This window comes from Mastigoproctus giganteus, chromosome 3 (genome assembly GCF_048544385.1).
Source record: "Mastigoproctus giganteus isolate SK-2022 chromosome 3, ASM4854438v1, whole genome shotgun sequence".
NCBI lineage: Eukaryota > Metazoa > Arthropoda > Arachnida > Uropygi > Thelyphonidae > Mastigoproctus > Mastigoproctus giganteus.
Window position 1 is genome coordinate 7,233,858 of NC_143577.1, and position 27,141 is coordinate 7,260,998.

Genomic DNA, 27,141 nt, shown 5'->3' on the forward strand with positions numbered 1-27,141 from the left:
AGAGTTGATACGTTGCTCTGGGGTTGCTGTTTCCCATGTGTAGTACTTTACATTTGTCAATGTTAAACTTCATTTGCCACCTCTCAGCCCATCTGCTCAACCTTTCCAGATCCTGTTGCAGCAGCATAGTGTCAGTAGTGTTCTTGACAACCCTGCCTACCTTTGTATTGTCTGCAAACTTCGACATTTAGCTTGATATACCATCATCAATATCATTTATAAATACAGAAAACAATAATGGACTGAGCCCTGAGGGACTCCACTAATAACATTAGTCCACGACGATCAGTGTCCATTGATTACCACTCTCTGTCTTCTCCCCCTCAGCCACCCCTTTACCCACAGCAGCAATTTGCCTCCAATGTTACACTGCTCCAATTTGTGCAGCAGTCTTCCATGTGCAACAGTATCAAAAGCCTTTCTAAGATCCAAGTATATAATATCAAAGTTATTCCCTGCATCCAGTTCCTTTGTGACTGCATCATAGTATCCAATCAAATTGGTCAGGCAAGACTTCCCCTTAAAAAAACCATGCTGTGTCCGAGCTATAACTGAAGTCTTGTCTAAATGATCCTGCAGTGCTTCTTTAACCAGTGCCTCCATTAATTTTCCTGGAACAGAAGTTAAGCTCACAGGTCTATAGTTACTTGTGTCAGCCTTTGATCCTCCTTTGTGAATTGTGGTCACATTTGCACATCTCCAGTCTGTGGGTACCTCCCCTGAGTCCAAGGAAGCTCTCATAATTATGGCTAAGGGTTTGCTTACTTCCTTTGCTGCCTCCTTTAATATAACTGGATAGATCCCATCCACCCCAGGTGCCTTTCTTGTGTTTATCTTCAACAATTTCTCCTCCACTTTACTCTCAGTTATTACAAGATTCTCTAGCTTACTGCTAGAGTTGAATACACCTCTGGCTTTCCCCTCGCTAAATAACTCCTCATGTGTGAATGTCGATGCAAAATATTCATTTAGTTTGTTAGCTACCTGAGCAGGATCATCAACAGTTGACCCATCGATATCAAGTGGACCAATCTGATTCATCCCCTTCCTTCTAGAGTTTACATAAGTAAAGAACTCTTTGCTGTTTTTCTTTGCATCCCTTGCCAAAGATTTCTCGTAATCTGCCTTCGCCTGCCTAACCTCCTTTGTAACTTGGTTACAGATCAACTTGTATCTATCATAGGCTTCTGTGTCATGTGTTAATTTGTATGTATCCCATGCATGTTTCTTCTCTGCCATATTCCTCATCAGTTCATCTGACATCCATTTAGGCCTAAACCTTGAACAATATTTCTTAGTTGGTATGTAAAGTCTAGTAGCTTCCAAGATAAGTTCTTTGAATGCTTCCCATTTTGCATTTACTGTTGGTAACATCATCAGTTGGTCCCACTGTATAGAATTTAAATACTGTCTCAGTCCATCGTAGTCGCCTTTACGAAAGCAATAACCCTTCCCTTTACCCCTAATGGTAGTTACCTCTTTGAGTAAATCCCACTTCAGCACACTGTGATCACTGCCACCTAGTGGTTCATTTATCTGCAGATTCTTAATGCATGAAGAAATACTGCTGATAATCAAATCAAGAGTATTCCTCCCTCTAGTTGCCTCCCGAATATGCTGATGTAGAAAACAATCATCCAATAAATCCACAAAAGCCTTGCTAGTGTGTGAGTGACCAGCCCACAAATTCCAGTCAATATCTGGGAAATTAAAATCTCCCATTATAAGACTCTCTGATTTACTGGCCCACTCTATTTCCCTGTACAGTTTCTTATTATACTTATCAGAGTCATTATGACTCTGATGAGTATAATAAGCCTATAGCACACTCCTACTCCTACTCTCAATTTTGATCTCCCAATGCACACTCCTACACTGCACTGTCCAGCGATGTCCACTGGCTTCACTTCCTTGGATTTTATGTATTTCTTAACTAATAGCATAACCCCTCCTCCCTTCCTATCCAGTCTATCTTTTCTGTAGACGTTGTACTCCCCAAATTCCAGTTCTGCATTCCTTATATCTGTGTGACACCAAGTCTCTGATATCCCAACAATATCTGCCTTTGATGTTTTGAGCAATACCTCAAATTCATCAAATTTATTTACTAAACTCCTAGCATTGGTGTACACGCAAGTATACATGCACCTATTTCTATTCTTAGCTACCCTAACACAACCCATGTGTTTACTTGTACCGCAATGACTCCCAGCAGTCTCTGAAATATCCTGAATCTTGTTTTTCAGGCTTCTGCTCATTCCAATAGAAGCAGTGCAAGAATCTTTCACCTCTGCCAGTGGCTACTGTTAATCTATTTGTCTTTGTATCCCCCCAAGCTAGCAGTTTTTCGACCCACCTAACACTGCCTCTATAGCATCAGCAAATATTCTTGCACCCTTTCTATTTAAATGTATCCCATCCCTGTAGAAGCAATCCCTCCTATTAACAAGTACAGTCCAGGCTGAAAAAAATTCTACCCCTTGAGCCTTGCACAATCTTTCCAGGGCCGAATTGATCGACAAGGCTCTCATCATATACTCCCTCCTATTGTGTCTGGGCAGAATTGCAGACACTTTCAAATTCAACCCTATTTCATGGCTTTTTTCAACAGTGACCTGTACTTGTTAAGCAATTCTGCCGGTCTCCTACTCTTGATATCGTTAGTGCCCATGTACAACTATATCACCTGAACCTGAGGAGGCATAAACTCAAATTGAGGAAAGACAGTTATAGAATAGATGTGTTGAAATTTGCATTTATCCTGCTGGTAGTAAATTGCTGGAACAAATTTTCATTAGCCATTGTTGGAGTTGACAGCTTAAATGAATTCAAGGAAGAATTGGGAAAACCTTTGGAGTGAATGAATGGGTGAAATGGGAAGTTTTTTTTTTTGGCTGATTCTGCATAAGCTTGCTTTCTTGCATCATATGCCTCTACAAATGCTAATGCTAATTTTCTTAAATGATACTGATGAGGGTGTCCAAGGGAAGCTGAAAGGTTGCTGATGATTTGAAAGTGGGAATGGTGATTAACAGTCTGAGCCAGGCTGATATGCTTCAAAAAGCCTTGTATCTTTTGCATATGAAGTCCAAAAAATTGGTCCAATTAAAATTTATTGCTTCTATTGAATGAGGAAGATCTGCTCTTCCTTTTTATTCAAGTAAGAACCAAGGGACACAAATATGAAATCTCAGGGAATAACAGAAGCTTAGATGTCATAAAGTTGACCTATGGGTAACAGATTCTTGAATGTTTCACCCAGCATGGTGGAGGCAGTGAGTCTGGCTGAGGTCAAAGTGGAATCAATTGATTAACTTATGGAAATGGAATTAATTATAGTTGTGTTTTTCTTATTTTTATTATTATTTTCTTTTATTTTTGGCCGATACAGAAAATGCTTATTTTCTTGCATTTTTTTTTTGGAAACCCTAAACACGAAACGTAAGAGAAACTATAATACTCAATATTGTGTGGTACTGTTTTGGGCTGAAGGTTGAGAGGGCAAAAGGTACCCATTGATATTAGACTTCAATTTCTGGAGATTGCAATTTTCAGGAAATACATATGAAGGAAAATTTCAGAAAGAAGACATAAAGAGGTTAAATGAGGAAGAAGAGTAGTTGGCCGGGTGAGTTTTGAGTTGCAGAGTTAATGGATGATAAATGGTTGTGGCATGTCTTCAGACAATTTTGGAAGAGAATGAGAGAAGTTTTGGGGCATATTCAAGATTTGTACAGAGTGACAAGTTGTTCAGTAAAAAAGTAATGCCAAGAGTGAAGAAGAATGCCCAGTTTTTTTGATGTAGAGAAAGCAATATCTGAGATATGCTTATGTCAAGAGAAATGAGGAATCAGAGTAATAAGAGTAATAGAGATATGCGATCTTATCTTGAAATGTGAGTGTCACTGAAAATGAGCATAGGAGCAGTAGACTTTTGCTAGAAATAAGACAGGGTTGAGTTTTAGAAGAATTGAAATTAACTAAGTTTTCGTCCCATTGGAGAATTACCTGGAGATTGGCATTTTAAGAAATTGTGTTGAATATTTGAAAACTTGAGCAGCTGTTTGAATTTCACTAAACTTTTACATTGAATTTAGCTATTGATGGGTAACATAAACCAGTATATCACCAGTGGATTGACATTGACAAAATCTATATTGTAACTGTTAACCAGATGGAAGGTTTGAAGATAATTTAAGGGTTGGCAGTTGATAGATTTTCTCATTACTTTGGAAAGAATAGAAGTATGCGCGATAATAATTTGTCACTCTTTTTAAGAAACTGGTTGGATGTAAGCAAATATTCAAGCAGAAGGAAAAACACCATTGGAATAGGAAAGTATAAAGTTAGCAGCAGCATGCTCAGAATCACAAGTTTTGATAACATATGGACCTGAGCTTTCTTAACATCAAGACTGTTTAGAATTCGCCTGACATCCTTCTGACAAGAGACCAGAATGCATAACTATCAGGTGGACAAGAAGAAAGTTTTTTCTGTTATTAGCCTTTTTAAAATGAAGCCTGTATTGATTGCTTTAGTGTAGGCAGAAAATGTAACTGGAGATCTGGATACAAGCCAAGTTCAATATGCTACATTAGCATATCTTAATTGGTGTAATGCTGCATTAGCATATCTCAATTGATGTTATGCTACTGTAGCAAGATGTGTGAGGTCATTAATAATATCAGTATTTCAACCAGCTGTGTCGATGCAACTGGAAAATTGAAGCCGGCTGTAGTTATGAACATTAAATTGACTAAGGGAAATTACTCAGACCTCACTGTTAAGCTAGGAAAGTTAAACTGAAGAAAGTTGAGTTTCAAAGGAAGGAAGTTCCAAATGATTATGTTAGTTAGGAGAATGATAAAGGCAACAGATGACTTTGATAGTATGGGGTAAAGAGATTTTACGTAAAATTCCAAATTAAAAACTCTCTGACAAGGAATATCAGAGTGAACAAAAATGCAAATGCCACCTTTGAATTAAAAGAAATGTAAAGCAAATAATTAGGGAAATTGAGAGGAATTGTGGTTGAGGCAACTGGGATTCTGGGATTCTAGAAAAGGTAAGTGTGGCTTGGCAGATTATAAGTTGAAATGGACATCATTGAGATTGGAATTGAGCCCACATATATATATGTGGTATGAATGGTTTTTAGAGGTTTAGATCTTTTTTCACAGATAAGGTTTTTGTATTAGTTAGACTATTCATGATGCATTCAGCAGTTAACGTAAATGCAAAGGAAAGTAGGACATGTATGAATTAATGAAATTTTTGGATATGATGTACATGTACATAGAATATACCAAGCTACTTGGCATTGATAATGCCTCCTGCATTACTCAGACTCCCTCCAATCACTAGGACAGAGTTGAGGCAGAGAGATTATATGCTGGCTAATCTGGATGCCTCCTAGAGTTACCAAAAGGGTCAGTCCAGTTGAGTATTTAGCAGCTATCCTGTGAAAACTGCTTAAGCTTCACCCTTGAAATATAGAGACGATTGAATCTCGCCATGGTGCCCATCATAACTTCAAAGGATGTCACTGATGGAAAAGATGGGCATTTCTGTAGTTTTGCTCTGGAGATTAACTGGTATTGTCTGGTAGCAAAAAGCAGGGGGGGGGGACATTCCTCAGTGTGATATGGACACCACATTTATCCCTTACTTATGTTGGTTCACACCCGAGTGGCCATTTCCAGTATACTAGGCTTAGGGTTGAAGAACCTTTGGTGGGGGGGGATACCAGCATTACTAACAGTTCCATGATTGTGAAAGTGCAAGCAGAGGATTTGGTTGTTGCAGAACAACCAAACAACCAGACTTCACTGAAATATTGTCGACATGGCTTACCTGAATGTTGGCTCCCTGCACCTTAGATTCCCAAGTGATAAGCCATAGCCTATCATGCCTGGAAAACCATGACAAGTGTCAGAAATTGAATCATTTGGCCATACTAATATTAACTGTCACATAATGTCTGACATCACATCCATGAACGTGTGCATGAAACTGTTTGAGTAAGGAGAGAAACATTTCTTGACTAGGTAAATGTTTTATAGGGTGGAATAAATATTTAAATGCTCCTATATCCTATCCTATAAAAATCTTTATTTTATGTGATAGCTTATTTTTGGCTTATTCATTATATTGCTTTGAAAGAGAGTACATTTACTGTAAGTAATAAATGTTATTTTAATTTTTATTTTTGGAAAAAAAAAATTTATTTATTTTATCAACATTTAGTGTGCTGTTAAGTCTACTCCTCCTAATTACACTGCTCGGTAGTATGCTGACTATATTGGAACATTATAAAATCTCAGGAAGAAGTGGAATTCACTCAACACAAGAAGTACAAGGAACAGAGCTGCATAGTGGTGGAGAAAATGGAGGTACAGATTTATCAGTGGGAATTAATTCTGAAAAGGAAGTCAAAACCGCACATGCACCAAGTTCTTTAGGTAAGCTTTATCTTACCAAAACTTCAAGGTTATCTTGATTTCTTTGTGCTAATTATAATATGGAGCAGCCAACTATATGAAACTCACTGCTCCCTCCTGCATTTTGAAATAATCATTTGTTTTATTTCATCTATTTTACCTCTTATACAGTTTTCTTACCTTCATCTTTATTCATTTTTCTTACCTTAACTAGCTGATGCATGGTACCTGAAAAACAGCTTTTTATCTTTTTATTCCAGAGTACTATGCCAGTTTCTTGTAACATTCTGTTGCTTTCAATAATTTCAATCCTCAGTTATAAAATTTATATTGCTAGTGTTACAAACATTATTCCAAAGCCTAAGATCAACTCAGTATAAAGCAGGCAATGCATCATATTCAGTTGGTAGCAGAAATTGTGAAAACACACTTGCATATTTTAGATGTAATGCTCTAATAATAACCTTTAAGTTATTTAGTATTTGAATAAATTAATTATTTATTAGCTGTTTTCTAAGTATTGATTAAAACTTAATCTTCATTATACATCAAGGATTGGCAACCTTTGGCATCAGATGTTACACTAGATCAGTGTTGTCTAACCTTTTCCCATACAGGGGCCATATTCAAAGTTAGATTTGTTCGTGGGCCGCACTGAGAGATTTGAGAAAATTAGTGTTACATTTTCCATATCTTGTTACATGTAAAAGAAAGTTTCTGTTTTCATGTTACCATTTTTTATTTTCAGGCTGTATATACAAAAATGCAAATTCCTAATGCTTTTATGTGCAAGAAATCTATGTCAGTGATTTATTTTTTTAGATATTATTGAAATTAAAAAATACGACTTATTTTTGTTTAAAAAAAATACTTTACTTTTGTTTTTTTTAAAAAAAATACTTTACTTTTGTTTTTTTTAAAAAAACCTTACTTTTGTTTTTAAATGCTCACTTTAGAAAATTTGCAACCTGAAAAGGATTACTGCTTTTCAATATTAAGGTGAATAAATAAATATAATGATACACCTAAAATTTGCCGACCGGGCTAGCCAGGTGGGTAAAGTGCCTGCCTGGCAACCCAAAGGTCACTGGTTCGAATCCCGTCTCAGGCTTGGATCAGAGTAAAATGCAAAAACTTTGGGAGGTGCATTATGGCCACAGAAGCCGATGCACCAACAACTAACAAAAATAAACAAAAAAACCACCTAAAATTTAAAATATTCAAGAATTTTATTAAGTACAAAACATAATAACATTTACTGAACAAAACAACATTAAATATGATTGAAGCTGGATATTTTTAGATAATCATTTAAAATTTGGTTGAAAATTTGTGATGCCAATTCTTTCAATACGGAATGAAGATTCTTATCCGTTATTCTGTTTATTTTTAAATATTTATTTGATTTCATGAGTGGAAAAAGTTGCTCTCAAAGTTGATCTGAACAAAATAGCCATTTTCATGGCATTTTCTTTTATTATAGGAAAATTTTCAGTTGGGAGAGCCTTTTAGAATGCAAGTAGTTTATTTTCACAGTCCATATACTTATTTTTGAACCATGTTTTGGCTTGAAGATCAATAATTTCAAGCAAACCTGGGTTGTAGTTTCCAGCCATAGAAATAAATGGATTCTCAAACAAGCTTATGTATTTTTCATGGGATCTTATAAGAGAAAATTGACTTTCAAACTCATCCAAAAGTAATTGTAATAACGAGAGGCAAAGATTATTTTGAAATGTGTTTATTTCTATTTTCGCTCTGAACAACATTCAAAGTGAACTAAATTGGTTTGCTCAATTTGGGATTTAAATAATAACTTTTTCTGAAATGATTTAATATCACCATGCAAATCAGAGACCAATTTTCATTTTCCTTGTAGTTTTAAATTAAGAACATTTAAATGACTAGAAATATCTGTAAGAATTGTAAGATCAAACAGCCATGCCATATTTGATAGTTGTTTTATTGGTTTCTCTTTTTCTGTCATAAAAATATCAATTTCATGATGCAGTTTAAAGAAATAAAACACTTTATCACGAATAAGTCATGTAACTACACTATGTAAAATTACATCTTTATATTCAGTTTCAATTTCTGAAAGAAATTGTTGAAACATACGATCATATAAAATATGATCATAATACAATAATATGAAACATGTGATCATATAAAATTTACAGTTGAAATAACCACATTCATAACATGTTGGAAATCCAATACTTTCCACGGAGAGCTTCTTGATGTACAATGCAGTTCCAATCGGATGCTCAGCCCTGATAGATCATTTTCTTGGTTATTCTAGCCATAAGTCCAATGTTTTTACCAATAATATTCTTTTGCACTGTCAGTGTTGACTCCTACCAGGTTTTTAATATTTAATCCTGACTTTTTAATAGATTGGAAAAAAATTTCAAAAAAGATTTTCAGCTGTAGTTGTTCCGTTCATACTCTGTAGATCAGCTGAATCTTCAACTAGTACAAAATTATCATTAATTCCCTATATGCAGATAAGGAGTTGGGCTGTGCCACACTAAAATATTTCATTTGTTTTATGTTTTCCAAAAATTTTTCGAACAAATTCTTTCCAAAATCGACTACTCTTCGTATAATTAGTTTGCCGAGACAAACTAATGTCTTGTATGATTGTTCGTTTCTCCATACAAATTTCTTCAGGCGTCTCCGTAGCCAAGTGGGAAGGAGCAGCAGTGCGTAGCACACGCTTCTTGATTAGACCGGGGTTCGAGCCCGTCACCACCAAATACGGAGGATGTGGAAAGGTCAGGGAATGACCACCGCATATACCGGAGCAATATGGCCTTAGTTGCTAATGCTCCTAAAAACCAAATAACAAACAAACAAACAAATTTCTTCCACAACTTTTAACAAACAACGTTTAATAAATTCACCATCACTGAACAGTTTACTTTCAAAAGCGATCACATGTACAACTTGATAACTGGCACTTACAGCAGATAAATTTCTTTACTGATACATTTTCAGTGTATTTTGTTTTCTTAATTCGTTTTGTAACTTTGAACACTTTTCTTTTCCCAACACCCCTTTATAGTGATCATAAGATCTATGCTTGAAATCACAGTGTCTTTTTAAATTATACTCTTTAAAAACTAACACAGTCTCCTTATACACCAATGCACTGCTCTCTCATTGTACTCAATGAAGAAATAGCCTTCAGTCCACCTTTGATTAAAAACATGACACTCCACATCGATTTTACTATTTCAGAATATTTTTAAGTATGATTTTTTTAATTCAATACAATAAACAAATTATATCAAAAATAGTAGAATTTCGCAATATGAAAAGATTGATGACTATATATTACTCACTGGCTGCAATAGTGGCATAACTCAAAAATCGTAATTCTGAGATAATTGATGTGGAAAATTTGGCCTTTAAAATTAGATTGTTTAGAATTGAAGAAATAGTAGTAGTAGTAATAGTAGTAGTGGCATGTGATGCAAGAAAGCAAGTGTATGAGCTTATGCAGCATCAGCCAAAAAAAAAAAAAAATCACACCATTCCCTCCAAATGCCTGTCCAATTCCTCCTTAAATTTATTTAACCTATAAACTTCCACAACGACAGATGGAAGTTTGTTCCAGCAATTAACTGCCTGCTGGCTAAAGGCAAATTTCCGCACATCTATTCTACATCTTGATACAGTCCAGCTCGACACTTGCATGCCTATGCACGCAGTGATGCGACTCCCTAAAATGCTCTTTTAGTTCACTTTCTACATGGGCCATAGGTTGGACATCACTGCCCTAGATGGTAACACTGCAGACAATTTCATTTAATCACCTTAACAAGGCAGTCCTATTAAAGTTACCATAAAAACAGACAGGCCTACATATACTTCAGTTAAATTTCTGTGGTTTCCTAAATATATTTCAAAAACTCACTCACCATATCTGCACCCATTTTTGTAAATGAACAGCAGGTAGTTTCTTTACACACAGAAATCCCTCACATAAAAATTCACTGGTATGAGAGTCCTCACATCCAAGTTAACCCAAAATAAGCTCTCACACCAGAATGAACTCAGTACACCATCACTGAAAAGTTGCCAATCCTTGCTATAGATTTATAAAAATAAATAATGATTAATTCTAATTAATTTTTCAGAGTATTTGACTAAATTTCTTAAGTGCTTCTCAGTGTTCACAAATGGAGCTAAAATTCTGAACACTGAAAATTTGGAAGGTCAGATGACTTGCCTACATGGCATCCGATTTCTCAGTATGACTTGGGTAATATTGGGACATACCTTTACGTTTCCTTTCACTCCTCCAACGTTATTAGGTGAGTCTTTTGGAATAATAATAATAATTAAATAATTAATAATTTAAAATTTTGGTTTAATTAATGATATTGATTACCAGAACAGATGCATTTTGGAAACAATAAAATATAAAAAAATAGAAACCAAAAAATTTTTGATGAAGTGCTCACTAACAATATTAATGTAATCTGCAGATAAAAGAACTACTAGGCAGCAGTAATCAAGTGTGTTGATGTCATGTGATTTACTGAAATCTTCAAATAGGCCTCTAGGGTTGGGAATATTCATGTTCACAATAAATGTACAATCCTACACCAACTGTTATTAAATAGAAAATTTAGAGTTGTGTTATATTAAGGTAATAATGATAAAAATTAAATAAAATGAATAGTATATAATTACACTAGATAAAACTGATAAAATAAGATACCTGTCTTTACAATAAAAATATAAAATTCAATAAAACAATGTGGATAAAAGCGATAAAATTCTGAAGCTTTCAGTGGTGTCCACCTCCTTTTTCAATAGTGAAGCTTATCGTACAGTATATCCTTAAATATCAGCAGGCTTACTGTTCACAGCACGTATTTCTATAGGAGCATGGCCAGTATTTTCTCCATGTGCACGGGAACCGGAAATGGTTCAGGAGCATGCCAGGTGGAACTGTTCATCCTGTTCAAGAACCACAGCTTTGAAGAGGGGATGAATGCAGATTCTCCTGTCTCTATTAATAGTGTTGCTCTCAGAGGAGCAAATCCGCAAACTCTCAAGCCACTTGCGGTCCAAAAATCTCTGCGCTTGGTCGACGATAACAGCTTTGTCAGCAGAGATTTGATTGTGCTCCTGCCAAAAAGGCTCTGCCACAGCAGACCTCCGATAATCCATGGTTTTTATCTTGCTGATATGCTCCCCATGCGATCTTTAAACTGACGCTTTGTTTCACCAACATAACATTCAGGGAAGGACATAACACTATTGTCAGGGAAACGGGAAACATGCTTTGTAAAAAGGATAGGTGGAATAGGACCAGGGTATGTCTGCCAGGGGCAAAGGTTGATGACGTTGTAGAGCGGATATCATCTTTTAAGGGCACAAAAGGTGATATAGTTGTACACGTTGGCACTAATGACATTAAGAGTAGGAGACCGGCGGAATTACTTGACAAGTACAGGTCACTGATGAAAAAAAGCCGTGAATTAGGGTTGAAATTGAAAGTGTCTGCAATTCTGCCCAGACACGATAGGAGGGAGTATATGATGAGAGCCCTGTCAATCAATTCGGCCCTGGAAAGATTGTGCAGGGCTCAAGGGGTAGAATTTTTTTCAGCCTGGTCTGTACTTTTTAACAGGAGAGACTGCTTCTACAGGGATGGGATACACTTAAATAGAAAGGGTGCAAGAATGTTTGCTGATGCTATCGAGGCAATGTTAGGTGGGTCGGAAAACTGCTAGATTGGGGGGATACAAGGACTAATAGATTAACAGTAGCCACTGGCAGAGGTGAAAGTGATTCTTGCACTGCTTCTATTGGAATGAGCCGCAGCCTGGAAAATAAGATGCAGGATATTTCAGAGACTGCTGGGAATCATTGGGGTACAAGTAAACACATGGGTTGTGTTAGGGTAGCTAAGAAAAAGAACAGGTGCATGTATACTTGTGTGTACACCAATGCTAGGAGTTTAGTAAATAAATTTGATGAATTTGAGGTATTGCTCAAAACATCAAAGGCAGATATTGTGGGGATTTCAGAGACGTGGTGTCACACAGATATAAGAAATGCAGAACTGGAATTTGGGGAGTACAATGTCTACAGAAAGGATAGACAGGATAGGAAGGGAGGAGGGGTTATGCTATTAGTTAAAAAACACATAAAATCCAAGGAAGTGAAGCCAGTCGACATCGCTGGACAGTGCAGTGTCGAGTCAGTTTGGTGTGACATAAGCATTGGGAGATCAAAATTGAGAGTAGGAGTGTGCTATAGGCCTAATGACTCTGATGAGTATAATAAGAAACTGTTCGGAGAAATAGAGTGGGCCAGTAAATCAGAGAGTCTTATAATGGGGGATTTTAATTTCCCAGATATTGACTGGAATTTGGGGGCTGGTCACTCACACAGTAGCAAGGCTTTTGTGGATTTATTGGATGATTGTTTTCTACATCAGCATGTTCGGGAGGCAACTAGAGGGAGTAATACTCTTGATTTGATTATCAGTAGTGATTCTTCATGCATTAAGAATCTGCAGATAAATGAACCACTTGGTGGCAGTGATCACAGTGTGCTGAAGTGGGAGTTACTCAAAGAGGTAACTACCATTAGGGGTAAAGGGAAGGGGTATTGCTTTCGTAAAGGCGACTACAATGGACTGAGACAGTATTTAAATTCTATACAGTGGGATCAACTGATGATATTGCCAACAGCAAATTCAAAATGGGAAGCATTCAAAGAACTTATCGTGGAAGCTACTAGGCTTTACATACCAACTAAGAAATATTGTTCAAGGTTTAGGCCTAAATGGTTGTCAGATGAACTAATGAGGCATATGGCAGAGAAGAAAAATGCATGGGATACATACAAATTAACACGTGACACGGACGCCTATGATAGATACAAGTTGATCTGTAACCAAGTTACAAAGGAGGTTAGGCAGGCGAAGGCAGATTACGAGAGATCCTTGGCAAGGGATGCGAAGAAAAACAGCAAAGAGTTCTTTACTTATGTAAACTCTAGAAGGAAGGGGATGAATCAGATTGGTCCACTTGAGATCGATGGGTCAACTGTTGATGACCCTGCTCGGGTAGCTAACAAACTAAATGAATATTTTGCATCGACATTCACACATGAGGAGTTATTCAGCGAGGGGAATACCAGAGGTGTATTCAACTCTAGGAGTAAGCTAGAGAATCTTGTAATAACTGAGAGCAAAGTGGAGGAGAAATTGTTGAAGATAAACACAAGAAAGGCACCTGGGGTGGATGGGATCTATCCAGTTATATTAAAGGAGGCAGCAAAGGAGGTAAGCAAACCCTTAGCCATAATTATGAGAGCTTCCTTGGACTCAGGGGAGGTACCCATTGACTGGAGATATGCAAATGTGACCCCAATTCACAAAGGGGGATCAAAGGCTGACACAAGTAATTATAGACCTGTGAGTTTAACTTCTGTTCCCGGAAAATTAATGGAGGCACTGGTGAAAGAAGCACTGCAGGATCATCTAGACAAGACTTCAGTTATAGCTAGGACACAGCATGGTTTTGTTAAGGGGAAGTCTTGCCTGACCAATTTGATTGGATACTATGATGCAGTCACAAAAGAACTGGATGCACGGAATAACTTTGATATTATATACTTGGAACTTAGAAAGGCTTTTGATACTGTTGCACATGGAAGACTGCTGCACAAATTGGAGCAGTGTGGCATTGGAGGCAAGTTGCTGCTATGGATAAAGGGGTGGTTGAGGGGGAGAAGACAGAGAGTGGTAATCAATGGACACTGCTCATCGTGAACTAATGTTATTAGTGGAGTCCCTCAGGGTTCAGTATTGGGGCCTTTATTGTTTTCTGTATTTATAAATGATATTGATGATGGTATATCCGGCTTAATGTCCAAGTTTGCAGACGATACAAAGGTTGGCAGGGTTGTCAAGGACACTACTGACACTATGCTGCTGCAACAGGATTTGGAAAGGTTGAGCAGATGGGCTTCGAGGTGGCAAATGAAGTTTAACATTGACAAATGTAAAGTACGACATATGGGAAACAGCAACCCCAGAGCAACGTATCAACTCTGTGGTACTACACTGACAGTGGTAGAGAATGAAAGGGACCTGGGGGTGGTGGTGCAGGCAGATATGAAGTTCTCTGAGCAGTGCAGACGAGCTGCAAGAGTAGCTCATGGTGTATAGTCAATGATATATAGGAATTTTTCTAGCAGGGATAAGGAGGTGATTATTCCCTTGTATAAGGCAATGGTCAGGCCACACCTAGAGTACTGTATACAGGCCTGGAGGCCTCATTTCAGGAAGGATGTAGAGCTGCTGGAACGAGTACAGAGAAGGGCAACTAGATTGGTGAATGGGACAAAGGGGTTCTCTTACGAAGAAAGTCTTAAGTTTTGCAAATTACAGTGTCTGGAAACTAGGCACCAGCGGGGTGATCTGATAGAGGTGTACAAAGCCTTGAATGGTTTGAGCATGCTCAATGCTGATGGGATTCTTCCTCTAGCTCAGAAAGATCACCTGAGAGGGCATAAATTCAAATTGAGGAAAGACAGATGTAGGATAGATGTGCGGAAATTTGCCTTTAGCCAGCGGGTGGTTGGTGGGTGGAACAGACTTCCATCCCTTGTCGTGGAAGTTGATAGCCTAAATAAGTTTAAGGCTCAGCTGGACAGGTATTTCGAACGAACAGAGGGGTGAAGTGGAAGTGGTTATTTTTATTTATTTATGTTACTTTTTTTTTTTTTTTTTTTGGCTGATGCTGCATAAGCTTGCTTTCTTGCATCAAATGCCTCTACTAATGCTAATGCTAATGCTAATTCCCCACAATCTGGCCATTTTATCTCATAGCAGCAACCCCCAAGGCAGAATGTGCTGGTCCCACAGGAACTAGTTTTTTTTTTTTGGTAGTTGTTGGTGCATAGGCTTCTGTGGCCATAATGCACCTCCCAAGGTTTTTGCAGTACTTTGATCAAACCCGCGACCTTTGGGTTGCCAGGCAGGCACTTTACCAATCTGGCTAGCCCGGTCGGCCCAGGAACTAGTAGTTAGTAGTTGTTGGTGACTCTATTGTCAGGGAAACGGGGAACATGCTTTGTAAAAAGGATAGGTGAAACAGGACCAGGGTATGTCTGCCAGGGGCAAAGGTTTATGACGTTGCAGAGCGGATATCATCTTTTAAGGGCACAAAAGGTGATATAGTTGTACACGTTGGCATTAATGATATCAAGAGTAGGAGACCGGCAGAATTACTTAACAAGTACAGGTCGCTGTTGAAAAAAAGCCGTGAATTAGGGTTGAATTTGAAAGTGTCTGCAATTCTGCCCAAACACGATAGGAGGGAGTATATGATGAGAGCCTTGTCGATTAATTCGGCCCTGGAAAGATTGTGCAAGGCTCAAGTGGTAGAATTTTTTTCAGCCTGGACTGTACTTGTTAACAGGAGAGACTGCTTCTACAGGGATGGGATACACTTAAATAGAAAGGGTGCAAGAATATTTGCTGATGCTATCGAGGCAGTGTTAGGTGGGTCGGAAAACTGCTAGCTTGGGGGGAGACAAAGATTAATAGATTAACAGTAGCCACTGGCAGAGGTGAAAGAGATTCTTGTACTTTATTGGAATGAACAGGAGCCTGAAAAACAAGATGTAGGATATTTCAGAGACTGCTGGGAGTCACTGCGGTACAAGTAAACACAAGTTGTACAAGTTGTGTTAGGGTAGCTAAGAATAGAAACAGGTGCATGTATACTTGCGTGTACACCAATGCTAGGAGTTTAGTAAATAAATTTGATGAATTTGAGGTATTGCTCAAAACATCAAAGGCAGATATTGTTGGGATATCAGAGACGTGGTGTCACACAGATATAAGGAATGCAGAACTGGAATTTGGGGAGTACAACGTCTACAGAAAGGATAGACAGGATAGGAAGGGAGGAGGGGTTATGCTATTAGTTAAGAAACACACAAAATCCAAAGAAGTGAAGCCAGTCGACATCGCTGGACAGTGCGGTGTCGAGTCAGTTTGGTGTGACATAAGCATTTGGAGATCAAAATTGAGAGTAGGAGTGTGCTATAGGCCTAATGACTCTGATGAGTATAATAAGAAACTGTACAGGAAAATAGAGTGGGCCAGTAAATCAGAGAGTCTTATAATGGGGGATTTTAATTTCCCAGATATTGACTGGAATTTGGGGGCTCGTCACTCACACACTAGCAAGGCTTTTGTGGATTTATTGGATGATTGTTTTCTACATCAGCATGTTTGGGAGGCAACTAGAGGGAGTAATACTCTTGATTTGATTATCAGTAGTGATTCTTCATGCATTAAGAATCTGCAGATAAATGAACCTCAGGTGGAAGTGATCACAGTGCGCTGAAGTTGGATCTACTCAAAGAGGTAACTACCATTAGGGGTAAAGGGAAGGGTTATTGCTTTCGTAAAGGCGACTACGATGGACTGAGACAGTATTTAAATTCTATAAAGTGGGACCAACTGATGATGTTACCAACAGCAAATTCAAAATGGGAAACATTCAAAGAACTTATCTTGGAAGCTACTAGGCTTTACATACCAACTAAAAAATATTGTTCAAGGTTTAGGCCTAAATGGATGTCAGATGAACTAATGAGACATATGGCAGAGAAGAAAAATGCATGGGATAGATACAAATTAAAATGTGACACAGAAGCATATGATAGATACAAGTTAATCTGTAACCAAGTTACAAAGGAGGTTAGGCAGGCGAAGGCAGATTACGAGAAATCTTTGGCAAGGAATGCAAAGAAAAACAGCAAAGAGTTCTTTACTTATGTAAACTCTAGAAGGAAGGGGATGAATCAGATTGGTCCACTTGATATCGAAGGGTCAACTGTTGATGATCCTGCTCAGGTAGCTAACAATCTAAATGAATATTTTGCATCAACATTCACACATGAGGAGTTATTCAGCGAGGGGAATGCCAGAGGTGTATTCAACTCTGGCAGTAAGCTAGAGAATCTTGTAATAACTGAGAGTAAAGTGGAGGAGAAATTGTTGAAGATAAAGACAAGAAAGCCACCTGAGGTGGATGGGATCTATCCAGTTATATTAAAGGAGGCAGCAAAGAAAGTAAGCAAACCCTTAGCCATAATTATGAGAGCTTCCTTGGACTCAGAGGAGGTACCCACAGACTGGAGATGTGCAAATGTGACCCCAATTCACAAAGGAGGATCAAAGGCTGACACAAGTAATTATAGACCTGTGAGTTTAACTTCTGTTCCAGGAAAATGAATGGAGGCACTGGTTAAAGAAGCACTGCAGGATCATCTAGACAAGACTTCAATTATAGCTCGGACACAGCATGGTTTTGTTAAGGGGAAATCTTGTCTGACCAATTTGATTGGATACTATGATGCAGTCACAAAAAGAACTGGATGCAGGAAATAACTTTGATATTATATACTTGGATCTTAGAAAGGCTTTTGATACTGTTGCACATGGAAGACTGCTGCACAAATTGGAGTAGTGTGGCATTGGAGGCAAATTGCTGCTATGGATAAAGGGATGGTTAAGGGGGAGAAGACAGAGAGTGGTAATCAATGGACACTGCTCATCGTGGACTAATATTATCAGTGGATTCCCTCAGGGTTTAGTGTTTGGTCCATTATTGTTTTCTGTATTTATAAATGATATTGATGATGGTATATCAAGCTTAATGTCCAAGTTTGCAGACGATACGAAGGTTGGCCGGGTTGTCAAGGGCACTACTGACATTATGCTGCTTCAACAGGATCTGGAAAAGTTGAGCAGATGAGCTGAGAGGTGGCAAATGAAGTTTAACATTGACAAATGTAAAGTACTACATATGGGAAACAGCAACCCCAGAGCAACGTATCAACTCTGTGGTACTACACTGACAGTGGTAGAGAATGAAAGGGACCTGGGGGTGGTTGTGCAGGGAGATATGAAGTTCTCTGAGCAGTGCAGACGGGCTGCAAGAGAGTAGCTCATGGTGTATTGTCAATGATATATAGGAATTTTTCTAGCAGGGATAAGGAGGTGATTATTCCCTTGTATAAGGCCTGTATACAGTACTGTACACTGGCCTTATACAAGGGAAGTTAGACCTGTATACAGTACTCTAGGTGTGGTCAGTCCACACCTAGAGTACTGTATATAGGTCTGGAGGCCTCATTTCAAGAAGGATGTAGAGCTGCTGGAACGAGTACAGAGAAGGGCAACAAGATTAGTGAATGGAACAAAGGGGTGCTTTTACGAAGAAAGGCTTAAGTTTTGCAAATTACAGTGTCTGGAGACAAGGACCAGCGAGGTGATCTGATAGAGGTGTATAAAGCCTTGAATGGTTTGAGCATGCTCAATGCTGATGGGATTCTTCCTCTTTCTCAGAATAATCACCTGACAGGGCATAAATTCAAATTGAGGAACGACAGATATAGGATAGACGTGCGGAAATTTTCCTTTAGCCAGCGGGTGGTTGGTTGGTGGAACAGACTTCCACCCCTTGTCGTGGAAGTTGATAACCTAAATAAGTTTAAGGCTCAGCTGGACAGGTATTTCGAACAAACAGAGGGATGAAGTGGAAGTGTGTTTTTTTTTGGAGGTAGCCGCATTTTCTGAGATCTGTTGTGACACGTTTAATTTCTTCTTTTCTATCCTCGGAGGTGCTGTAATGGGATCCAGCCCTATGCAGTAATGCCCTAATGACACTGTTCTTGTGATGGTTGGTTTGTGCTGTATTGTACTGTGTTTATTGGCCCCGGCACATGGGTTTCCTACACACTCTGGTTTCATTCTAGGGCCTTCCCTATGTACCAACACATCAAGGAAAGGGAGGGTACCCTCTATTTCCACCTCTGAGGTGGACTGAATAAATGGGGAGAAGCTATTGAGGAAACCAAGCGCCTCATCCTCTCTCCCCCGAATAACTGTAAATGTATTGTCGATGTATCATTTCCATGCACACATGTGGAGAACCGAACCATCAAAAATTCTGGATTCGAGCTCCTCCATAGCTAAATTTGCTATGACAGCACTAATAGGGAAGCCCATTATATGTAATTTGAGCAGCAAGCAATTAACTAAAGAACAAGAGGAGGGTTTTAAACCTAGGCATGAAGTTTGCGGTGATCCCTCCAAATCCGCCAATAGCAGAAGTGGCTATGGTCATCAAAAGATCTGTGAATAAATTGCCAGTGGTCGTGGCCAATGAGATCTGTACAAGAACCTCAGCAATTTTGAGTCAGGTAGCTTTCTCCAATCTTAGCATTAGTCAGAGGAAGGCGCTTAAGTAGCTTAGACAAGACGAGAGCATCGTGGTTTTGCCCGCAGATAAAGGAAGGTCAATGGTGATTCTTGACAAAGAAGAATATTGTAACAAAGCCTTGGAACCTTTGAATGATAGAATGACATATAGGGTTACTTGTAGGAATCCATTGGTGGGATTGGAAAAGCAGGTAAACAAGACTTTACAAGGTTGGTTGAAGACTGAAAAGATTTCTAAAGATGTTTATTGGACATTGCATGCAACAGAATGCCAACTACCTAGGTTCTATGGCCTACCAAAGATTCATAAGGCAGGGGTTCTGCTTAGGCCGATTGTGTCATTTATAGGCAGCCCTACACATGCTTTGTTCAGGTTCTTAGCCAGACTAATTTTTCCTATTGTTGGATGTTCCAATTTTACTATCAGGAATAGTGGAGACTTTGTACGATTTATAATGGATCAGGTTATAGAAGAGGGTGAGACAATGGTGTCATTTGGTGTGGTATCCTTGTTTATGTGCATTCCTATTGACCATGGGGTGAAATGTGCAAGTGTGGCATTGAAGAAAGATGACACCCTAAGGAATAGGACTCTGTTTAGTGTGGAGGATATTTGTAGTGGGGTGGAACTGTCTCTTGAGTACCACCATGGTATTCCAAACCACAATGTGTAAGCAGGTTTACGGCACAGAAATGGGCTCCCCTATTAGTGCTGTCATAGCAAATTTAGCTGTGTGTGTGGAGGAGCTGAATCCAGGATTTTTGATGGGTCGGTTCTGCCCATGCATGCATGGAAACGATTCGTCGATGATGCGTTTACAATTATTCGGAGAGGGAGAAAGGATGAGTTGCTTGGTTTCCTCAATAGCTTCTCCCCGTTTATTCAGTTCACCTCAGAGGTGGAAGTAGAGGGTACCCTCCCTTTCCTTGATGTGTTGGTACATAGGGAAGGCCGACCAGGCTAGCCGGGTGGGTAAAGTGCCTGCCTGGCAACCCAAAGGTTGCGGGTTTGATTTCTGCCTCGGGCTTGGATCAAAGTACTGCAAAAACCTTGGGAGGTGCATTACGGCCACAGAAGCCTATGTGCCAACAACTACCAAAAAAAAAAACATAGGGAAGGCCCTAGAGTGAAACCAGTGTGTATAGGAAACCCATGTGCTGGGGCCAATGCAGCACAAGCCAACCATCACAAGAACAGTGTCATTAGGGCATTACTGGATAGGGCTGGGTCCCATTGCAGCACCTCCTAGGATAGAAAAGAAGAAATGTGTCACAACAGATCTCAGAAAATGCAGCTATCCCCAGAGGATCATAGATAAATGTATCCGAGAAGCGGGGCACTGACATGGAGAGCCGTTTACATCCATTGCCACTACATATATTCCCTACCATCCAGGCCTAACTGAGTGTATAACTCGGGTATTGCCCGATTACCAGACACGCTATGTGCAGCTACCAGGGTGGAGGTTACACACAGTTGTGTCACAGGTTAAGGGCCCCATACCTATGGAATGTGTAAGTAGGGTCGTATATGAGATAAAATGCCCGGATTGTGGGGAATATTATGTTGGTGAAATAAAGTGTCGGTTTAAAGATCGCATGGGGAGCATATCAGCAAGATAAAGACCATGGATTATGGGAGGTCTGCTGTGGCAGAACATTTTTGGAAGGAGCACCATCAAATCTCTCCTGATGAAGCTGTTAGTGTTGACCGGGCACACAGATTTTGGGACTGCAAGTGGCCTGAGAGCAACACTATTAATAGAGACAGGGGAATCTGCATTCATCCCCTCTTCGAAGCTGTGCTTCTTGGACAGGATGAACAGTTCCACCTGGGGTGCCTCCATAGCCAGGTGGGAAGGAGCAGCAGTGCGTAGCACATGCTTCTTGATTAGACCGGGGTTCGAGCCCGTCACCACCAAATACAGAGGATGCGGAAAGGTCAGGGAATGACCACTGCATATTCCCGGAGCAATATGGCCTTAGTTGCTAATGCTCCTAAAAACCAAGTAACAAACAACAAACAGTTCCACCTGGCACACTCCTGAGCCATTTCCAGTTCCAGTGCACATGGGGAGAATATTGCCCATGCTCCCATACACATGCTGTGAACTGTGAGCCTGCTGATATTTAAGGGTGTACTGTACGATAAGCTTCACTGTTGAAAAAGGAGGTGGACGCCTCTGAAAGCTTCTGTATTTTATTGCTTTTATCCACATTGTTTTTTTGCATTTTATTGTGTTTTATATTTTTATTGTACAGACAGGTATCTTATTTTATCAGTTTTATCTGGTGTAATTATACTATTCATTTTATTTATTTTATTTCATTTTTATCATTGTTACCTTAATACAACACAACTCTAAATTTTTTATTTAATAATGGTTGGTGTAGGATTGTACAGTTATTATGAACATAATTTACTTAAAGATGTAACTACCAAGGGTAAAAAGGAAGGAGCTTTTGTTTTCATAAAGGTGACTGAAATGGTCTGAAACAGTTTTTAAATTCTATGCAATGGAACTAATTGACGTTACCAACAGCAAATTCTGACTGGGAAGCATCACGGGGTAATCTTAGAAGATAGCTTTTTATACTAACTAAAAAATACCGTTCATACTGTTCAAGGTTTAGACCTAAGTGGATGTTAGGAACTAATGATACCTGTCACAGAGAAGAAAAATGCACAGGATGAATATAAATTATCAGGTGATGCCGCGGCCTACAGTAAATGTAACTAGACTGCAATCAAGTCACAAAGAAGGTTAGGCAAACTAAGGCAGATAATGAGAAATCTCTGGCAGAGAATGAAAAGTAGTAAAGACTTCTTTATTTATGTAACCACCAGAAGGAAGGAGTTGAACCACATTGGTCTGTTGGATATGTTTGGTTTAACTGTTGATAATTCTGCCCAGGTTGCTGACAAACCGAATAGATATTTTGCGTCTTTGTTCACAGATGAGGAATTTTTTAGGGATGGTGATGGTAGAAGTGTATCAAATTCTAATATGGATCTAAATAATTTTGCAATAACTAAAGTGAAAAGTGGAAGTAACATTATTGTAGCCAAACATAATAAAAACACCTGGGGTGGATGGGATCTGTCCAATTATATTAAGAAAGGTAGCAAAATAGGAAAACAAATCTTTAGCCATAATTCTCAGAGATTGAGGGAAGTCCTTTGGACTGGTGATGTGCAAATGTCTCCCCTATTCACAAAGGATGATCAAAGAGTGACACAAGTAATTGCAAACCTGTTAGCTTGACTTCTGTTCCAGGGAAAATAATGGAGTCACTGTTAAATAAGTAATGCAGGACCATCTAGACAGGAATGGAGTTATACTGCAGCCACAGTGTAGATTTTATAAGAATCTTATCTGGTCAATCAGTTGGATACTATGATGCAGTAACATAGGAACTTGTTGGAAAAAGTAATTTTGACATCATATCCTTAGATTTAAGAACAGCTTTTGACACTGTTCCACATAAAAGACTGCTGTACATATTGCAGAAGTGTGGCATTAAGGGAACTGCTGTTGATAAAGGGATGGCTGAGTGGGCGACAACAGAGTGGTTATCAAAAGACACTGCTGTTCTTGGACTACAGTTACCAGTAGAGTTCCCCAGGGTTCAGTGCTAGGAATGAAATTCTTTATTCCTCACACGTCCTTAAAAATTTGTTCTATGTCTAAACCATGGTTTTCCAATAAATGTGCTCAGGCTGTCCAAGATAAGATAAGAATGACAAGATAAGAATGTTGCATATTACAACTGGATTCATTTTCTTCGTACACCAAGGTTTGCAACAATTGTAAAACAGATATTAATCAATCCAAACATGGTTTTGAACAGGCTAACAGTAGAAAACTTGCTTCTTGTTCAAATGGTAGTTAAGCAGTCTGATCTCTTGCCAAAGCTATCGGTTACAACTTTTGCCTATCTTTACTTCCACCTCTGTTAAAACCAGATGGTTCTATTGCCACCTCCACTAAAGATAAACCCAACCTGCTACCATCCTACTTTTTACTAACTCTTGTATTAATGATCTTAGGTAATCAACTTCTGTCATTCCCAGTACACTTCATTTAATGCTGTTGTACTTGTTGGTTTTTTGGCGCATCAGCAGCTAAAGGCTGTTAAACACCAAACAATCCATTTAATGCCTCCTGTAGTTTTCCATCAAGCAGATGTCAGAAGAATTTTGGTTGGCCTTGGTGCCAAGAAAGGCAGCAGATTATGATGGTATTTCTTGACTTGTTCTCAAAACCTGTGCTCCTTAGCTTACTCCTGTTCTGTGTCTCCTTTTTACACTTTTTTATTCTACTCATGTTTTTCCTTATGCTTGGAAATTTGCTTATAACCTGCCTCTTCTTGAAAAGGGTGACAAATCTCTCCCATCCAATTATTGTCCTATTGCACTTACTTCTACTCTTTCTAATCGTCAGTGCAGATTCCATCAGTGTCAATCTGTCAATCGATTGGTGATATACTGGCTTATGTTATCCATCTATGGATAAATTCAGTGGAAAAGTTTGGTGAAACTCAAGCAGTTGGTCTTAACATTTCAAAGGTTTTGGATCAAGTTTGGCATAAAGGTCTTCTAAATAAGCTCCCATCTTATGGTTTTCCAACTGTTTTTTATAATTGGTTATTCGGTGTTCTCTCTGACTACTCACTGTGGGTGATAGATGGTTCTCTTATTTCTAATGGCTCCACTAATGCTGGTGTTCCCCAGGTTCAATTCTTTCTCAAGCTCTTTTCCCTATTGTATATTAATGACCTCCTTCCAGTTACTGGAAATCCTATCAATAGTTTTGCTGATGATAGCATAATGCATTCCACCCTCTAGTTTGAGAAACCTTGCCTTGCACAAACAGCTTCAACTTCTCGAATATCCACCAGCAATTCCTTAAATGCTGATCCCCAAGTAATGCTCCAGTGGGGCAAAGATAACTTAGTTATCTTTGTCTCACTGAAAAGATAGGATTGAGTTTTACTTTCTAAAACTCAGTCCTGTCTTATATCTCACAAAAAGTATTCTTCTCCTCCTCTGCTTATCTGTGATGACACTCAGCTTTCTAGACAGGATCAGATTTCTCTCTTAAGGATTATCATGACTTCTAATCTCTCTTAGCATAAGCACATCACAAATATTGCTTCCTCTGCATCTAAAAAACTGAGTGTTCTCTTTTGAATATTATAGAATATTGTTCTCTCATCTGGGGTAGTGGCCCTAAAACCTCTCTTAGGCTTCTAGACTCCATTCAGAAGAGGACAGTTAGGTTAATTAATGAACCATCTTTTACAAAATCTCTCCACTCTCTGTCTCAAAGAAATTCTGTTTCTACTGCATGCCTTTTCTGTAGATACATCCAAGTGCACTGTTCTTTTGAATTGAATTCTATAATTCCCCCCCTCTCTTTCTTCCAGACCAGTCCAAAAATGTGCCACAACTAGTTCGTATCCTTTTACTGTCCAACTTCTAACTCACAGAACCAACTTTTCTTCTACCTCATTTATTCCTTCAACTTCAAGTTTCTTGAACAAACTCCTCACACATAAATTACAATCTATGGAATTCTAATGTCAGCAAGTATCTTCTTTCATCTGCCTATCCTTCAAGCCACACACACAGTATCAAGTACAGGCAACCCCGTATAACACGCTACTTCTACAATGCAGTTTCTCTCTAACACAATTGATAAATTGCAGCAAACCTCACATAACATGGCATTTTTGAGCTTTTGTGCAAGGAAAATCCTGCTATTATGTTGGATGTAATTTTTCAACATTTCCATTCTTTTTTTCTGATTCCTGGCTGTTGACTCGATAGTCATTATGCATAAAAAAAAAAAAAAAAAAATATTGGGAAATTGCTGTGTTAGTTCTGCTCTTGAACTTGTGGAAAAATCTAGATTTCAAAGTTTTATTACTATTGTATAACATGCCAGGCCATCCAAAAGATTGAAGTCATCCAAACATTGAAGTAATATTCTTTTAACCTAATATAACTTCCTTAATTCAGCCATTAGATCATGGCATTATATCAGAAAATCGTTTGTTTTTGTTATTTGGTTTTTAGGAGCATTAGCAACTAAGGCCATATTGCTCCGGGATATGCGGTGGTCATTCCCTTGACCTTTCTGCATCCTCCGTGTTTGGTGGTGACGGGCTCGAACCCCGGTCTAATCAAGAAGTGTGTGCTATGCACTGCTGCTCCTTCCCACCTGGCTATGGAGGCAAGAGAATCGTTACAATGGGTTTTGAAAAAAGTTGATTAAGAATCTATTGAAGTGATGGAGACATGGAAACATTTTTCGATTGTGGACTGTATTGGAATCATAGTTTTATCGCTCAAAGAAGTAAAACTATCAACAACATTAAATGCGTGTTGGAAAAATCTATGGCCAGAGTCAGTTCATTTAGGAAATATGGTCAAACTGGCAGAAAACGGAATCAGTATGATAACAGAACTTGCTAAGTCGGTAGGAGGGCAAGATTTTGATGATATGACTACTGAAGATGTTTAAGAATTACTGATAGAGAAAGAGGCTGGTGAAGTGGATTTGATTGAAATGGCATCAGAGGTAAACCAATCAGTTCAGAGGATGATAGCGCATATGAAAATTCTGAACTTTCAAACGTTACACTAAACAGCATATGGGAAGGCATAAACTTAGCCAAGCAATTAGAATCTTATTTTTTGAATACAGATCCTTTGATTGAAAAGAGCACAAAGTTCAAAAGGGAGCTTCAAAAATGTTCAGCTCATACCATGAAAAATTCAAAGGTCTATCAAGCAAAAGCAAACAAACCCAGATTACTGATTTTTTAAAGAGAGCAGAAGATACATGAAATATAGATGCTGCAGAAGAAAGTTCAGAAGGTGATGTTATTCTGAAACAGAGAAAACTTTCTCGTTTGATTGTGCTTAGCAGCGATGAAGAGGAAGAAAATTAAATGAATGTACATTATCTGACATATAACTCCACTAATGTTATTAGTGGAATCCCACAGAGTTTGGTGTTGGGCCCACTGTCATTTTGTGTATTTATCAATGATGTTGATGAAGGTATATCAGGCTTAGTGTCAAAGTTTGCATATGGTACAAAGGTTGGCAGGATTGTTAATGACAGTAATGGCAGCGTGCTACTGCAACAAGATCGAGAAAATTTGGGCAGATGGGCTGAGAAGTGGCAACTGAAGTTTGACATTGAAAAATGCAAAGTACTGCATATTGCATTAGCATTAGCATTAGTAGAGGCATTTGATGCAAAAAAGCAAGCTCATGCAGCATCAGCCAAAAAAAAAAAAAAAAAAAAAACCCACTTCCACTTCACCCCTCTGTTCGTTCCAAATACCTGCCCAGCTGAGCCTTAAACTTATTTAGGCTATCAAAATCCACCACGAGGGATGGAAGTC

The 27,141-nt window shown here is 38.7% G+C and overlaps 1 protein-coding gene across 1 annotated transcript in view; it reads left to right on the plus strand.

The window, feature by feature from the left end:
* The window catches only part of LOC150087634 (O-acyltransferase like protein-like), a 252,648-nt gene that overhangs the window by 193,612 nt on the left and 31,895 nt on the right, over positions 1-27,141 (plus strand). Inside the window, exons 10-11 of the mRNA XM_090369839.1 lie at positions 6,247-6,461; positions 10,586-10,762. Of these exons, the coding sequence (XP_090225965.1) occupies positions 6,247-6,461; positions 10,586-10,762 (392 nt within the window). The remainder of the gene's footprint in view (positions 1-6,246; positions 6,462-10,585; positions 10,763-27,141) is intronic.